Source organism: Artemia sp. Qi Xiang Cuo, chromosome 18, assembly GCF_049724085.1.
Source record: "Artemia sp. Qi Xiang Cuo chromosome 18, ASM4972408v1, whole genome shotgun sequence".
NCBI classification, from domain to species: Eukaryota; Metazoa; Arthropoda; class Branchiopoda; order Anostraca; family Artemiidae; genus Artemia; species Artemia sp. Qi Xiang Cuo.
The window spans coordinates 49,672,162-49,689,722 of NC_142811.1; the positions used below are offsets into that span (position 1 = coordinate 49,672,162).

At 36.1% G+C, this 17,561-nt stretch overlaps 1 protein-coding gene across 2 annotated transcripts in view; it reads right to left on the reverse strand.

Annotated features, from left to right (window-relative positions):
• Positions 1 to 17,561, reverse strand: part of LOC148941599 (cytochrome P450 2U1-like) — a 156,714-nt gene that overhangs the window by 11,679 nt on the left and 127,474 nt on the right. For both annotated transcript variants that reach the window (XM_089103924.1, XM_089103925.1), the window contains exon 6: positions 12,675 to 12,946. In XM_089103924.1, the coding sequence (XP_088960050.1) occupies positions 12,675 to 12,946 (272 nt within the window). The remainder of the gene's footprint in view (positions 1 to 12,674; positions 12,947 to 17,561) is intronic.

The window sequence follows — 17,561 nt, forward strand, 5'->3', positions numbered from 1 at the left end:
CTACTACAAAACATATAAAAAACAACCCAATAATATAAATTGCGTAATCGTGCGAAAGGGATCTATTGTGAAGTCTATTCTCTTCCTCCTCGTATTTTTCGTAATAACTATCAGCTTCACTCTCTTCCACCTGTTCTTTGTTTTGCTCTCTATTGCCGATCCTTTTCCGTTCCACATTGGATGATTCAATCCCTCCTTTTTGCAGAACAGTATTTTTATCTTGAACTTGACGTAAATCAGGGACTTGTGTATCGATACTTCTTTGAATATCGTGTAAGTCAGGTATTTGTCTATCGATACTTCTCATTGTCATGAGCATAAGAAGATCGGTGACATTGGCATTGCTAGATTGTAACTTTTCTCTTTTTTTCCCGATCAGTTTTGAACAACGATTTCTGAGGGTAATTAAAACAACCAGAAGGGTCTTTAAAATTGAATCCCATTGCTTCTGGATATCATCATTTTCATTCAAACTAATTATATCAAGAAGATAGCGATATTCTCTGAGGAGTCCCGAGAGCTCATTTTTGAGAATATTAATGAAAAAGTTGTACTTTAAAATGAGTTTTGTTTCATTTTTGGACTGAGAATTAATATCCAGTAGTTTTATTACATGAGCTATGGATTCAAGTTTAATTATGTATTCGTGTATCTCTTCAGCACGTTCATCGGGATTTGGAAAGAGATGGTGTTCTATTTCTCCAGTCTCAAGATCTGTGGAGGATAGCTCTTCTATGTGTTGTTTGGTCGTTGTTAACTCAAGGCTTCGCATATCTGCAAGAATCACCGGTCGGGCTTGTACTAGCCCGACCGATGATGTAACGATAATGTATAAAATGATATTTTGTATTTCTCTCATTACACACTTCAGTAATGTTTAGTTGTAGCCATGACTTACTTAATTATATATATAATAAACTGTAACCGGATTTAATTTATCTTATAGGTTCAAAATTATAAAGAAGCATATATTAAATAAATAGTTCTTTCTGTAAAATTTTGTTGTGTTTCTGTATTTGAAGAAAAAGCTTATTATTGTTTACTCGTGAAATTACTTAGGACTAAGAAGTTGCACCCCGATGAACCATTTTTTAAGAATGAAAAATTTCATGGTAACCTACTACAATTAAAAGTTTAAAAGTAAAGAGCCCGACCGATAGCCCGACCGATGATGTAACGATAATGTATATAATGATATTTTGTATTTCTCTCATTACATACTTAATACAGTAATGTTTAGTTGTAGCCATGACTTACTTAATTATATCTATAATAAACTGTAACCGGAATTATTTTATCTTATAGGTTCAAAATTATAAAGAAGGATATATTAAATAAATCCTTCTTTCTGTAAAATTTTGTTGTGTTTCTGTATTTGAAGAAAAAGCTTATTATTGTTTACTCGTGAAATTACTTAGGACTAAGAAGTTGCACCCCGATGAACCATTTTTTAAGAATGAAAAATTTCATGGTAACCTACTACAATTAAAAGTCCAAAAGTAAAGAGCTACCTTTCCTAATAATAACTGAAACTCTTAAAAAAGTAAAACTTTTTGAAATAACACATGTACCGGAAAAAATCTCAATTTCATGCTAAATCCAAAAATGTAAAATTTATAAGGTTTAAACGTGCCCATCTATAATCAACTGCTCATATATGTAGTAAAGGAGAAAATTTCCTCCCAAGAGCTCAATATCATGGATGTGGCATCTGCAAACTAATAAAGAATGAGCCACGGACCATAGTAACAAAGTTTCAAAACACTTTTTGGAAAAAAAAGTGTTAATTGAGATATGTATTTTAAAACACAGTGAGAACAATTGACCATTTGAAGCTGATTCAGCAATGGTAACTACGATTTTGATTAGCCTTACGGTAATTTTTGTTTAAAATAAAAATTAGAGAATTCCAAAAGATTACCTGTCAACATCGGAAAATCATGTTTGATCAAAACGAAAACTGCCCTACTGCAATCATCGTTATAGAAAACAACTCACACAAAAGTTACAATCCCCCTCCCTTCTTGAAAAACAAAGAAATCACTTTTTTGCATGGATAGTGCGGATGCGTCCTCTTTTTTTGTTCTTTTTGTTTGTCATCACCGCTAGTGGGGCACTGGAAAAACTTAGAGAGCTGTTTAAGGGCTCATTTGAAAGCGAGTTGCAATATTTAACGCATTTTGTAGCCACAACTTGCAGGGGACGAACCAGTGCTCATAGTAACAAAAACAGCGATTTAAAAAGAACTGAAAATTTTATAGCTGATTCAGGACTGGTAATTATTATCTGGATTAGCCTGAATATTAAAATTTTGTTTCAGAAACAAATTTATAAGAAATTCGAAAATCAGCCTGAAGTGCCTTAAAATGGCGTCAGATCGAAACAATAAGTACCCCTGGAATTACCATGAATTACGATGGCCGATAATCTAGCAAAATAAACTTACAGTCCTCTGGCTTGAAGAACAAGGGAAATCACTTTTTGAATTTGTTGTCCTTAGCTATTTAAGAGCTCATATGAAAGGAAGTTTCTATATTTAGTGCCTATTGCAAGTAACAAAACTTAAAATGGAAAATGAAACTTATTATTTGACAAAAACTGCACCCTCGTATACAAGATGATGAATAACGTCATAATCGTAGGATGCAACCATAAATTCCGTTATAATAAAAGTTATATGATGACGTCAGTTGCCACTAGGGGTTCGTTTTTTTGGTATAGCCAGCTAAGAAAAAGCCGAAGGCTTAATCCTGTGTGATATACAATCATGTAGTGTTATTATAAACTGAAGACTGGAAGGATCAATACAAGATGCCAGGGCATATAGGAGTATTACTCTATAAGGATCAGCATCTCGTAGTGTCTAGGGTTAATCTAAAGTTGAAATTTACCCAGGAACTACCTTCCGAGGAGTCATGACGTTGGTAAATTTCAGGATGAGAATTTGAGAGAAACTTTTCAGAAAAAGTTGAATAATAAACTCAAGAGTCTAAAATTTAAAAATGTAGAAGATGGATCGAATAATTCTAGGAAAAGAGTTTGTTGAGCTGCAGATGGCGTCTTAGGGAGGAAAGTTTGAAACGCTGCTAAGAATATTAGTGAAACTGCTTCAAGTTTCGTACAGAGGAACAGGACAAGAGAGGAACAGTTAAATGTAGGAACAGGGACAAAGAGATAAAGAGAGATGTGTAGAAGATTTTTAAGACGTCCAAAACCGTGACAAGCCTGCAGGAAAAACATGAGATTGAGAGCAATGTAAGGAAAGTAGAGAAAGCAATAATGAATCAAGGATGTGGAAAGCGGAGGCAAAATATAACAAAATATTGCATTGGCGTGCTAAAAAATTGAGGGGGAATAGTCCATCTGGGCTTGTCCCAGTTAAATAATGGAACTGGTATCAATTAGTGATAAGGAAAAGTTAACGAAAGATAGGAAAGATATTTTGAAAAAATGCTAAACCGTCATAAAGTTAGAGGAAATCATATAGAAAAGATTGAAAAGGTTTATGACAATTTGGAAGGGGAGGAAGGTTAATTTTGCGAGAAAATTTGGAAACTTTACTAAAAGAGTTCAAAAATAATAAGGGCTAAGAAATATTTGATTTTGAAGTTACAGATAAATTATTGAAAATATGAATATGCTTTTTGAAAAATGGGAAACATCTAGTGACTTTCAGGAAAATTTAATTTAACCCGTTTATAAGAAAGATAATAAAAGTGATAAGTAATTACAGAGGCGTTTAAGATTGAATTGCTTAATAGCTTGGTTTTTAGCGATGCAAATTACTTAGTAGGATGATAATTTTTGAACTTAGGTGCTGTAGGTAAGGTTTCAAGAGAAGAACAGCGTTGTTTTAGGAAGTGGAAACGATGCATAGACCAAATTTTCACTCTGAGGTTCATAATAGAGAAGTGCCTGGTCATCAGACGTTTTCAAACAGTTCGTGGTAAAGAACTGTAAGTAGGGAGCGACCCGGCTCCTCAACACCTCGCTCTTCATGCTAAAGTTTGATTTTCTCACAATTTCTTAGTAAAGACTCATAGAACATAGGGGCCGTTTAATTAGAACAATAAGACGCTTTTTTAAAAGTACTAAAAAACTTTCGATCAAGTGAAAAGCTTCATTTATCTGGGTAGTATCGTTAGTAAGGACAGTGGATATAGTAAAGACGTTAGAAGTAGAAAAGCAAGGACCAGGCATATTTTTTCACAATAGAAAAAAGTTTGGAAGAATAGGGAGATAATTTCGCGAGCCAAAATTAGAATATTCGAAGCTACAGTGTTGACAGTTGTCAAACATGGTTCTAAAAAGTCACCGCTTCGGAAAACAGTGGAGAATTTGTTGGATATATTCTAAATGAATGTTTGTTGGATATTTGTTCTAGAGGTTGTTTGGGTACCCATCTGACAAACCATATTTCAAACAGTAGGCTGTACGAAAAATATCGCTGTGTCCCGCTTTCTATGGCTATAATCAAAGAAATTTTGAAATGCCTAGGACCAGTTTCACAGATTAAGAATGACAGATTACCAAAGATTGCCTCTTTTGGCCAACTATCTAAATTTAAACAAATATTAGATCATTCCCAAATAAGCTGGGAAGAAAGTTTTAAGAAAGGATTCAAAGGGAATTAGAACTTCTTGACAGGGCGCGAAGAGATAAGCATTGAATGGATTGGGTTAGAGGAAGAACGGATAGAGGAAGCTGTTCTCGTCTCAGGTAGCTCGTTGCTGCAGTGACTCGTTAGTAGTAGTTTGGGAACTCGTTAGCAGGGAGGGGAGGCGGGGGGGGGGTCAACGGAGAAACAAAACAGACAAATTAAATGAAAGTTATATGAAAACTAGACAAAAAGCATGTCAGAAAGCGGGTATAAAAAAGTGAAAGATAACTGTTTTTATGTGAAAACCAGAGAAAAACGTTTTGTCCGTTTTCTTCGTGTGTTTTCGGTACTGAGCATCAATGACATACAGTAGAATAATTAAGCAGTGGACTATAAATAGGCATGTGCAAATAGGCTACTAGCAGTAGATTCTAATGGTGAAGTTTTCATTTCGATCTGACACTATTTTTGTTGTGTTTCAGACTGTTTTTTTTTATTCCCATAGATTTGTCTTCGCAACAAACATTTAGCATTAAGATCAATAAAAATAATTGTCACCCTTCCGGAATCTAGTTTAAATGACGATTCTTAATTACTTGACAGTCTCTCTTCAAAACACGTTTTTGAATTTTCGTTTACTATGGGCAAAGATTAATTCTTCATTTAGTTTTCCCTAAGGCGGCGACCGTGTTGAAAGGTTAACCTTCTAAAAAAAGTTAACGAAAGGACAAGCAAAATACTGAAAAAACGCATCAGATACGGGCAATATTACTAATTGAAATAGTAAGCTTAAATTAGTACTTATCCTCGGTGTTTCGTCTTTTTCTGCGTTCTTTCAGTAAAGATTCTCTTCATTTGGCGGATTTATTGGAAGGTTTAACCTTTATTAATATAATTTTTCCAAAATAAAGTTTTCTGAACAAAGTAAAGAGCGACTTTGAAACATAAAACAAACAAAAATACGGCTTCTCGATATACGCAACATATAAAAAAATAAAACAACAACATAAAAAAATATTAAAAAAAAATCTGTTTCAAACAAACTGGCTCATCATATTATCATATGTTTATAGAATCCTGGAAAACAAATGCTTTACGGAAAACTAAGCATTTTTGAGTTTTTTAGAGAGTAAAAGTTGTGTCGTTGAACTTATTAATATCATGGTCGGTAAAAGACTGCTCAGAACTTTGGGAATTATTCTTTTTTTTCAGCAGACTACTGAAGGCGTGTTCTTTTTTTAATTAAAAAAAGAACACGATATTTCCCTAAAAATTTAGGGAAATATCACGACCTAGTCTGTTCGAAACATTAAAAAAAAAAACATATTCTGCGAAGGAGTAATTTTGTTTAGTCTTAACTTCCAAATTCACTCATCATTTTCCCTAGAAAAACTTTTTTTGTCATTTTTTTTTAAGTTTTAAAAATAGTGAAAATAAAACTTAAATTTTTTTTCAAACTTAGACAAGGAAATTAATGAAGTTAACATGTATTTTTACTAAAAACAGGGCATTAAATATACGTTCAATTTCACATCTCTCTTAAGCTTCGCCTTATAAATCTGTGATTTGTACAAAAAGCGTTCATGGGTTATTTATCCCTGCTATCTTTTAGGAGTTGTAAATCAGAAATTTAATTAACTATGAAACTATTAAAAGAATTGAGCTGTACAGTTCATATTATTTACGAAAGCTTTATGCTTTAGTTATTTTTACTTCTTTGACTTTAACCATTTTGTTATACTGCTCATTGGAAAAAAAAGAAAAGACTTTAGTGATCTACAATTGCTCCTATTTTAATTGATGGATGAAGAAATTATTATAATATGAACTATAGAGTTGTGAAGAAGAAGACGTGGATAAAATTGCCGAGGATCTGGAAAATGCAGATAGACGGCATAATAGGTAAAACATTGTAATGGCATGTTAATAAATTGAGAGGGAGTAGGCAATCTGGAATAGTCCCAGTTAAAGATAGGAACGGGGCCACAATAAGTGATAAGGAAAGAGTTAAAAAGAGATGGGCAGAACATTTTGAGATTGTGCTGAACCGAGATGGAGTTGCAAGAAAAGATATAGAGGACAATGAAAAAGTTAGTGACGCCTTGGATGCGAAGGAAGATTTATTTTGAGAGGAAGAATTAGTGAGAGTACTAAAAGAATTAAAAATGAGTATAGAAGTTTCTTAAATATGGTGTCTATGAGGTTAGAAATAAGTTATTGAAGTATATATGATTTTTGAAAAATGGGAAGTATCTAGCAATTTTAGCGTGATAAGAATGAGTGTTGTAATTATAGAGGCACTATCCTGGTCTCTGTAGGTAGCGAATTACTTAGTATGATGATACTTTTTAGACTTAGCGATACTGCAGACAAAGTTTTAAGAGAAGAGCAGTGCATTTTCGGGAAGAGTGGAGGGTGCCTCATGACCAAATTTTCACTCTTAGGTTAAAAATTGAGAAGGCTCAAGTCATTAAAAACCTTTAGTTGTCAGTTTTATAGATTATGAGCAAGCGTTCCACTCAGCTGATAGAAGAGCTTTATTGAGGGTCTTATCTTTGTATAGTATATCAGACGAATATATTAAAGTGATCAGAGCTATTTACAAGAATACCACTGCTGCGATTTAGGTAGGAAATCATGTATGTAGCTGGTTTCATATTAAATCAGAGTTAAGCAGGGTTGTGTTGCATCCCCATTTGTATGGGTTATGATGAACCATTATGGTCGATGAACCAGTTAGAATTTATCTTTAAGGTTAGATGATAAAAAGGCAAGAATATCATTAGAAATATGTAACAAATTTGAACCTGAATGAAGTCCTCGTTTCGCATGGTTTCATCTTCAGTCCCGGTTGAACTTCTTTGAAGTAAAGGTCCTGGGACTGTTATTGTTTTTCGATTTTAGTTTTAAAGATCCCATTTTGTTGTAGGTTTTATTTGATCTATATACGTAGTTTTTTTAGGACGACTTTTAGATATAGAACCGAAATATTCTTTTAATGTTTAAACAAATTTCACTGTCTTAGATAGATTTCGTGTTGTTTTACCTGTAGTTGTTTTTATGCTTATCCTAGGTAGCGCAATAGCGCTGCCAAAGTAAAGAACGATGTTGGCACAATGTGTTATTTTTTTTTTTTTTTTCCATACCCGGGCACTTCGTATCGAAGGAATTGTCGTAGAAACTTCAAAAAGGGCTCATTCGATTGGAAATTGAAATGGCTAGTGCCCTTTTTAATAGTTGATAGTGATTGAAGGGTAACTAGCCCCCCACGCCCATTATTCCCCCAAACACATCCAATAAAAGTTTTGAGATAACCATTTTGTTCAGCGTAGTTGATCTCCAGATAGAAAATATGTTTTTAGGGAGGACACTCCCCAACAACCCTCGGGGCAAGGATTTTAAGTTATGCGATGAGGGCATATAGGAACGATGTTGGCACAATGTATTATTTATTATTTTTTTTTTCCTTTAGAGCAGGGCACTTCGTATCGAAGAAGTTGTCGTAGGAATTCACCATCCCATAGGATGAAAAAAAAGCCTAACAGCGAACTGGTGAAGATGGCACTTCTCAGAAGCTACCAAAAGACAGGCAAATAATAAGAGAATACAACGTGAGTCTACGGCTTTTCTAGTATTCATAATTAGGCGTAGGCCTTCAGACAAAAATTGAACAAAATTCCAGATTTAATCACCATAAAACGTAATCCAATTTGATATTTTTTGGGCCAAAGTATTAATTAAGGCCAGACATTTTAAAAACATACTCTGCTATCTGTCAGAGATTTTATAATTCAACAAAGTCCCCATAGGTTTTTGTATTGAGATTATTTTCTTTGGCTAGACGTGGGCCGGTCTCCTCAATACAAATTTTGACATTTAATTTCTCCCAACTTTAGACTTTTGAATTGAAATCTTGGAACAAGAAGCTGTTATCTAAACGTAATGTGACTTGCATCAAATTTCTTTTATGATATTTATATTTTCTAGGAATTGGAAGTAGAATAGTGGGTTTATTATATTACAGTATTGCCGGAAAAGTCAAACATGGAAAATACTAACGGCCGAGTTTTAGCAAAGTATACAGAGACGAGTTGCTAAGGACCTATATTCAATGGACCTCAGAAAACATTCATAATCCCCCCTCCTACATCACAGAACCGGCTGCCCCCCCCCCCTAGACAAGATGCTGTCTTCACCTATCTACAGCGTTGAAGAATATCAGAGATAACTCAACATACCAATTTACCATCTTCCCATCTTATTGTTAAGTTGATTACTCTACTTACCAATCTCATATGTAACTAGCTTAGAGGGACATAAGCAAGGACCCTTGTACTTCATTCTAGTCCCAATTTTGGACAAAATAAAAATTACGCACAACTAAAATACCAATTATGTGTCCCAATAGTAATTTGTCGAGTTAAACTTGGTTCAACTTCCAAGTATAAAATTTATGATTGACCAATCACAGTAAAGCTTTAAGGTATAATTTTTAGGAACATAGAGATGGAGGCTTAGAACAGCAGTTGTCCTATCTATTGGATGACCTTGGAAAATGATACGAGGACGTTAGGTTGGAAGGAATGTTAGAAGGAAAGTAGTTGGCAGAAAAGTACCGTTGACAAAATCTTTTCAAACTGATTATTTCCCCTTGTCATTTCTGTATTACAGGTATATTGAAAATTGCATAAGACACGTGTCATATGTAAATTTAGGGTTTTATTGACAGGTATGGATATGGTATGATCCAAACATTAGTTTCCATTGAAAGGTCTTAGTAACCTGCGGTATTAGCGTGTCTCAGCAGCATGCGGTTTGTGTCGTGTCTATATTCACACTGATGTTCTTGAAACACGATTGTCACAAAAAATAATTTCAATATTCAGCTTTCTATATCTAAATATTTGAATGCCCAAATGACATAGCAATAAATACATACAAAGTGCAATATCTATATCTAATCTATATCATTATATCATTAAATCATTAATCTATATCAATATCTATATCTATATCAATATCTAATCTATAAATACAAAGTGCAATAAATGGAGAATAAAAATTGAAATAGAAAAACTTAAAACTAATTGAAAAACGCAAATTAACTTCTTGCCGTGGACACACACATGCTTTATTTTTATAATTTGCTATATCCATCAATTTGCCTATTTTAAGCTCAAGAATGTTTGAAATTCTTGTCAAACATAAATAAGTCCTTTTTATTTTCAGATATACAAAGTAGGAAACTAATATTAGGGGCAGTTGAATTTCCATAGTCCGTTACAAATTTCAAGTTCAAAGCTAAGCTATCTCAAAGTTCGCTGCACATGACATTCGAAAATTGAAGAGATCACGTCCCTTTCAATATACACATTCCCAGGAAGCTAGTAAAGGATGACAAATCCATATTTAAATAGAAAATTGTATTTAATATAATGACGGTATTGTGTCACCCGGGATTTGGGCCACAGTGACGAGATTATACAAAAGAGTTACCATTAAAATCCAAACAAGAAGAGGATGAAGACAATATAGTCGAATTACGAATTGTCGATGAAAACGAATTGTCCAATAAGAGTCATACTTAATCCCACCATTTACCCGTGCCATTTAAACATTTTTGCCTCTCGATTACTCTGACCATCGTCTTGGGTTTTTTCCTACAATTAGCCATGTCTTGATGCCTACTGCAAAATACTTGATTTCAATTCAAAATCAACGGATTCGGTCGAGGCCTTCAACCTTGACCTCGTTAAGGGCACCATAAGGGCACATTTCTCATTCTATGCAAAAAGAACCTTAATAGTTTCTAAGGAACATTATGGAGTCTTTATATTTATAGTTTACAATTCCAGAGTTGTAACCCACAGAAGAATCAACTAATACCACCCCATCCACCGCCATAAAAATATATAAAGGAGATCTTGGTTAAAATAGAAATTATATTGCTCCACTCCATGGCTAAGTGGACGCGCGCTGGGCTGAGAATCCGTGAATTCGGGTTCGATCCCTGGTGTGGTCAGTTTCTTAGTTTGGGACGCGGGTCAGTGGTGTGACCCTGTAAGCTTAGCCAGAGTCAACCCAGCTCTAAATGGGTACCTGGAGAAATCTGGGGACGGTAAAACAGGAAGGGTTTGCGAAAGCATAGGTTGGCTGGCCCCCAGCCCCCCATTGCACTTCCTGGCTGAAGGGCCACGAAACGGAGATCAGCACCGCCGGTTTGGACCTTAAGGGTCTAGTGCCGCATCCTTTACCATTCCTTTACCTTTTACTCCATGGTTTTCAAAGTATAGCTTTATCAGACACCTCAAATGTAGATTGAATACCTCGCTTGAATGAAATCAAATGCATCTATATTTGGGAAGGTGATATACCCCGCTGTTTATGTATCTACCTCATTTAAATTAGAGAGAGAGAGAGAAAAAAAAACAATCAAAATACACCCTTATCAGACACCTCGAATGTAGATTGAATACCTCGCTTTAAAAAAATCAAATGCATCTATATTTGAAAAGGTGATATACCCCATTGTTTATACACCTACTTCAGTTAAATTAGGGGGGGGGGAAAGTCAAGGATGTCTGGGAATGGCAAAATCAATATGTCTTTTCAAAGTTATCTTTAAACGTATTTTACCAGGCAGAATGCACAAAAATTCTTTTACCTTTGATTTTACCCCTGCCCTGTAGATCAAACCCGTTGAAAAACAAATTTATAGATTTGGTTGAAATTTGAGACATCTTATCTTCTAGCTTCTGACGATCAAACAAAACAATATTTTTCAACCGAAGATAAAGAGCGACGTTTAAGCTTTAACAATCAAACGTCTGAGCTCTCAACTCGCCACCTGACAAGAGGCCACTGACGCCACTGAACTGAATCTTGAGGAGTGTTTGGCTGAAAATACTCTAGAAAGCAATAAATATTGTCACTGGCTAATTTAAAGTGTGTTACTGTATTTACTGTTTGTCTTTTATAACATTTGAACAAAGAAATTTCATTGTTTAAAGCAAATACAACTAAATGAGCCCTTTTCCGTCTCGAAGCATTGAGGCACAAAATTATACATTTTATTAGAGTGTTGTTTTCTTGTGTTGAAAAAGTCCTGCTATAAGCAAATCTGTATACATTTTTTCGTGGCAGGTTTGTTTGACATGATTATCTTGAGAATAGTGGTCTTTAATTAAAATTGACTTTGTTCTTAAACAAAAAGGATTCTGAGTAGCCTATTGATTTTCAACTATCAAGATGATAACATTTCAAACATTAGGGCAAAGAGACGGGGGCGATAGCCCCCTATTTAAGGGGCAACTTCTCCTCCCTCTACGTCTTAGCGTCTCTTTGTTGTTTCGTCTGAATTTTTTCTACACTTAATTTCTGTTCATGTTAAATCATACTTTAAGTTGTTCTGCTAAAGAGGAGGGTTATGCCCCCTCAAAACTTTGTTCTCTCCGCTGAATTTCAAATTTTCTGTTACAAAACTTCAAAAATAAGTGTTAATTTAGATGTATTTGCTTTATACAACAAAATAGGATCTGCCTCCCTCCATTGAAAAGAATTTACATTAAAGTTCATCTTTTTGCTACACTCTGTTACCTATCTAACAACTATAGTTTTCACGCGAAATCATACTATTTCCGCAATAAGAGATGAGCTATCAAAAGCCCCCCATATTCAATGTTTCTTTCCAATTGACTTCTCAAATGAAGCAACGCTAAAGGGGTAATTCCCGTTAATGGGCAATTCCCGCTGGGGGGTTAACATTTTTCTTTTACCTATCTAACAGCTATCGTTTTCAGGCGAAATATACTATTTCCGCAATAAGAGAGGATCTATCAAACCTCAACCACCTTCAATGTTTTTTTTCAACTAGAATTCTCAAAATGAAGTAACGTCAATAGGTAATTCCTTCGCCTTTCTTATAGATCTGAAGGGTCTCTTGTAGATGACTTGTTATTTTGGTCTCTTGTAGAAGACTTGTAATCTTATTATTTTGGATTTACAGAACATATATTTTTACTCTAATTACACTAATTGGAATACAACAAAAAAATAAAAAAAGAAGAAAATATACCTGAAGAAAACGGTAGGAATAACTCATTCTTCTTATACACGCCGTCCAATAGAAAACGTCCCGGATTAAAGTTGTCTCTCTCGGGCCAGTTTTCTTTATTGTTATGCATCCCCTGGAAATGGAACAGCACCCATGTATTGGCAGGAATATCATATCCATCTACTTTGCAATCTTCTGTGGTAGAGTGCCACATTGCTGCGGTTGCAGTTCTATATCTGAGTGACTCACTGATAAACGCTTCAAGGATAGGACAGGAACTTTTCTCTGAGTAGCTAAGATAGATATGTGTATAAGTAATATATGTTTAACAATATTAATAATAATTGTAATGAGAAGCTGTGCATCCATGTGCAAAAACTGTAAGATATATGCTAATGCCAAGTAAAATAACTCTAAGAAATAAAGAGATACAGCATTACTTATAAAACTTTACCAGTAATAAGAGAACTTGTAAAATGAAATCATTTTATTGATTTAAAAAAACAAATTTACTGAAGGCACTAAATACGTTAGTGACATCAAAGTCATGAGAGACAGAAGTTGACCGTCAATACCATGCTCAACTGAGCTCACTCTTTATTTGATTAATTAAAAAAAACTTTTTACGCAAAATAAGTTTTTCAAAGAAAAGTAAAGAACTATATTAAACAAAAAATGAGCAAAAATAAAATCAAATAATCTACCGAGCTTGAAACTACCACAAATCAGCATCGATAAATAAATGAAACCCAAAAGGAACAGAAATTACAATAAATAACCGATTCAATCTCAAAATGATCAGAAATTAACATAAGTTGGGCGCAAAACCCCTATGCCTTCCAAGTTCAGAACAAAATTTGCACTTTACTGAAAAAATATAAATGTTTTTACTTTTATAACTTTAATAAATCAAATAATTTTAACATTTTGATAACTGAATATCAGTATATGTATATTAAACTGACAATGCACATTCATTTGTATTTTTCAGTAAAGTGCAAACTTTGTTCTGGCCTTGGGAAGGCATAGGGGTTTTGCGCCCAACTACGCTGAACAAAATGGCTATCTCAAAATTTTGATTGGATGTTTTTGGGGGAATGATGGGCGTGGGGGTGATGGCTAGTTGCCCTCCAATCCCTTTCGACTTTTAAAAAGGGCACTAACCCTTTGAATTTCCAATCGAATGAGCATGTTTTGAAGTTTCTATGACAACGCCTTCTATAAAAAACCTTATATGCCCACAGGGCGTAACTCAAAACCTTTGCCCTGAAGATTGCGGGGGAGTGTTCTCCTCAAAAACATATTTTCTATCTGGAAATCAACTACGCTGAACAAAATGGCTATCTCACAATTTAGATTGGATGTGTTTGGGGGAATGATGGGCGTGGGGGGCTAGTTGCCCTCCAATAACTTTCGACTATTAAAAAGGGCACTAGTCCTTTGAATATCCAATCGAATGAGCCTGTTTTGAAGTTTCTACGACAACGCCTTCTATAAAAACCTTATATGCCCCCAGGGCATAACTTAAAAAACTTGCCCCGAGGGTTCTGGAGGAGTTTCCTCCTCAAAAAGATATTTTCTATATGGAAATCCGCTCTGCTGAAAAAATGCCTATCTCAAAATTTTGATTGGATGTGTTTGGGGGAATGATCGGCGTGGGGGGAGGGAGTTGCCCTCTAATGACTTTTGACTATTAAAAAGGGCACTAGCCCTTTGAATTTCCAATCGAATGAGCCTCTTTTGAAGTTTCTACGACCACGGCTTCAATAAAAACCTTATATGCCCCCAGGGCATAAATTAAAACCCTTGCCTCGAGGGGTGTGGCTGAGTGCTCTCCTCACAAAAATATTTTCTCTCCGAAAATCAAGTACGCTGAACAAAATGACTATCTAACAATTTTGATTGGATGTGTTTGGGGGAAGGATGGGCTTTGGGGGGGGGGCAGTTGCCCTACAATCACTTTCGACTATTAAAAAGAGCACTAGCCCTTTGAATTTCCAATCGAAAGAGCCTTTTTTGAAGTTCCTACGACAACGCCTTCTATATAAACCTTATATGCCCCCAGGGCATAACTTACAACCCTTGCCCTGAGGGTTGTGGGGGAGTGTCCTCCTCAAAAACAAATTTTCTATCTGTAAATCAACTACGCCGAACAAAATGGCTATCTCGAAATTTTGATTGGATATGTTTGGGGGAATGATTGACGTGAGGGGGCAAGTTGCCCTCCAATCACTTTCGACTATTGAAAAAGGCTCCTAGTAATCTTGATTTCTATTCGAATGAGCCCCTTTTGAAGTCTCTAAGACAACCCCTTCTATATGAAGCGCCCTGCTTTAAAGAAAAAAAAACAACTGTACATTGCCAACATTGATCTTATATGCCCTCAGGGCATAACTTAAAACCCTTGCCATGAGGGTTGTGGGGGAGTGTCCTCCTCAAAAAGATATTTTCTATTTGGAAATCAACTACGGTGAACAAAATGGCTATCTCAAAATTTTGATTGGATGTGTGTGGGGGAATGATGGGCGTGGGGGGGGGGGGGGGCTATTTTCCCTCCCATTACTTTCGAATATTAAAAAGGGCACTATCCACTCCAATTTCCAATCGAATGAGCCCTTTTCGAAGCCTCTACGACAACTTCTTCGATACGAAGTGCCGGGGTATGGAGAAAAAAGAAACCAAAAAACAACAGATTGTGCCCACATCGTTCTTTACTTAGGCAGCGCTAGCGCGCTGCCTATGAAAAGCTGTTGACAGCTGAACAGAATACGACATATAATTTTGTCACTTGCTTTCAGTGGCAACAATAAGATTCATCAGCATGTAATGAATAATTTAATTAATATTTTTCCCAAGACCACTTTGTACGAAATGTGTGGTCGCAGAAACTCTGGAATAGGCTCATTCAACTGGACATTGATAGTTCTAGTGCCTTGTTATTAAGTATCAACTCCAAGATTCACTTCATATGGAGGGGGTGGTTGTAATTTACAACTACTACAACTACTAACAGCTCACCGCAACACCAAGCCGCCTGAGGTCAGCACAGCTATGCACGCTCCTCCTCCATTCCCAAACTATTCAGAGCCTCCCTCTTTACACCCTCCCAGGAAGTTCTCATTTTCTTTAAATCTTTCTTTATGAAATCCTCCCAGCCCAGACGAGGATGACCTGCTTTCCGTTTAGCCCTAGATGGTTGGCTGATAAGGTCAATCAGTGGCAATCTGTCATCCTTCATCCGCAGAACGTGTCCTAGCCATCTCAACCTTTCTTTCATTATAGCCCTAGAAAGCGGGATTGAACCACATTTTTCGTACTACAGTTTGAAATACGCGCAGTCAGAGGGGTACCGAGAACAATCAGTAGGCAATTTCTCTGGATTACATCTTGTAAATCTTTATCCGCTTTTCAGAGCACCCATGCTTCAGAGCCATGTTTGACCACTGTCATCCCTGTACCTTCCAATATTCTAATCTTTGTTTGCAGACTTGTCTTCATATTCTTCCAATCTTTTTTTTAACTGTGAAAAAACACCCTGAGTCTTGACTATTCTATTTTTTACATCTTCACTCCTCCCACCGTTTTTACTAATAATACTAACAAGGTAAGTGAAACTGCCCACCTGATCAATCTTTTCGTTACCCAACGTCACCTTTTTATCTTCACTTATTCCTAGCCTTAGTGACTTTGTCTTATTGATATTAATTTTCAAAATATTCTTGCACTCTGAACTCGCAAAACCTCTAAAAGTTCATTCATTTTGCTCACACTTTCATATTGGATGCTTAAATCATCAGCATAATCTAAGTCCAGGAGAGTTATTCCTACTCATTTGATTCCGTGGTCTCCCATTGCCTGCCCTGTGCTCCTCAAGATAAAGTCCATCAAAATGATTCATACAGAGGGGGATAGCACAAAACTCTGCTTAACTCCTGATTTAATACAAAACCAGCTGCTAACCTCATTTCTTACCATAACCGCAGCAGTGTTATTCTGGTACATAGCAGTAATCACTTTAATATATTTGTCTGGTATGCCATACAAGGATAAAACCTTTGCTAAAGCTCTTATATCAACAGAATCGAACATTTGCACAGAATCTATAAACCTGAGGACCAAAGGTGTTTGACAACTAAGGCACTTCTCAATTATTAAGCTCAGAGTGAAAGTTTGGTCAACACATCCTCTACCTTTTCTAAAACCACACTGTTCTTCTCTTAAAACTTTGTCTACAGCATCTCTCAGCAGTAGAATGGGGGGTTCTACTCCCACGATTACAATACCCCTTCGAATCCCGATCCGGACACTTTTTTTTAAAACTCCCACGATCACCACGTCATGCAGCCGTTTGGCATAGGCTTTGCTGGAAGAGTTCTTTCAGACGTCGACTTTGCCGACGACGTGGCGCTAATATGCGAAAACATTAGTGACCTCAAAACTACACTGGAAACACTGGCCTCTGCCACTGAGAAAATTGGTCTGAAAATAAATTGGTTGAAAACCAAGATAATGCCCGTTGAGAAAACGCCGTCCAACCCCCTGTCATCTGTGGAAATTTGTGGCCAGACTGTAGAGGTAGTCAAGCAGTTTACCTACCTTGGTTCAATTGTCTGCTCAAACGGAAGCCTCGATGCCGAAATATCAGCAAGAGCGGCAAAAGCAAACTCTGTCTTCGGTCGCTTTCTAAAAACAGTCTTCCATAAACCCCAGATCAGCCGTCTCACCAAAGCACGAATATACTCTGCTTCGGTTGCCAGCATTATGCTCTATTCTGCTGAGACTTGGTCGCTGACTCAGACACAGACGCTGAAGGTAGATGCCATCCAGACGAAACACCTCCGAAAAATAGAACGCTCCCGATGGCCCGACAGGGTACGAAATTCAGAAATCCTCAGGTCCTTCAAACTC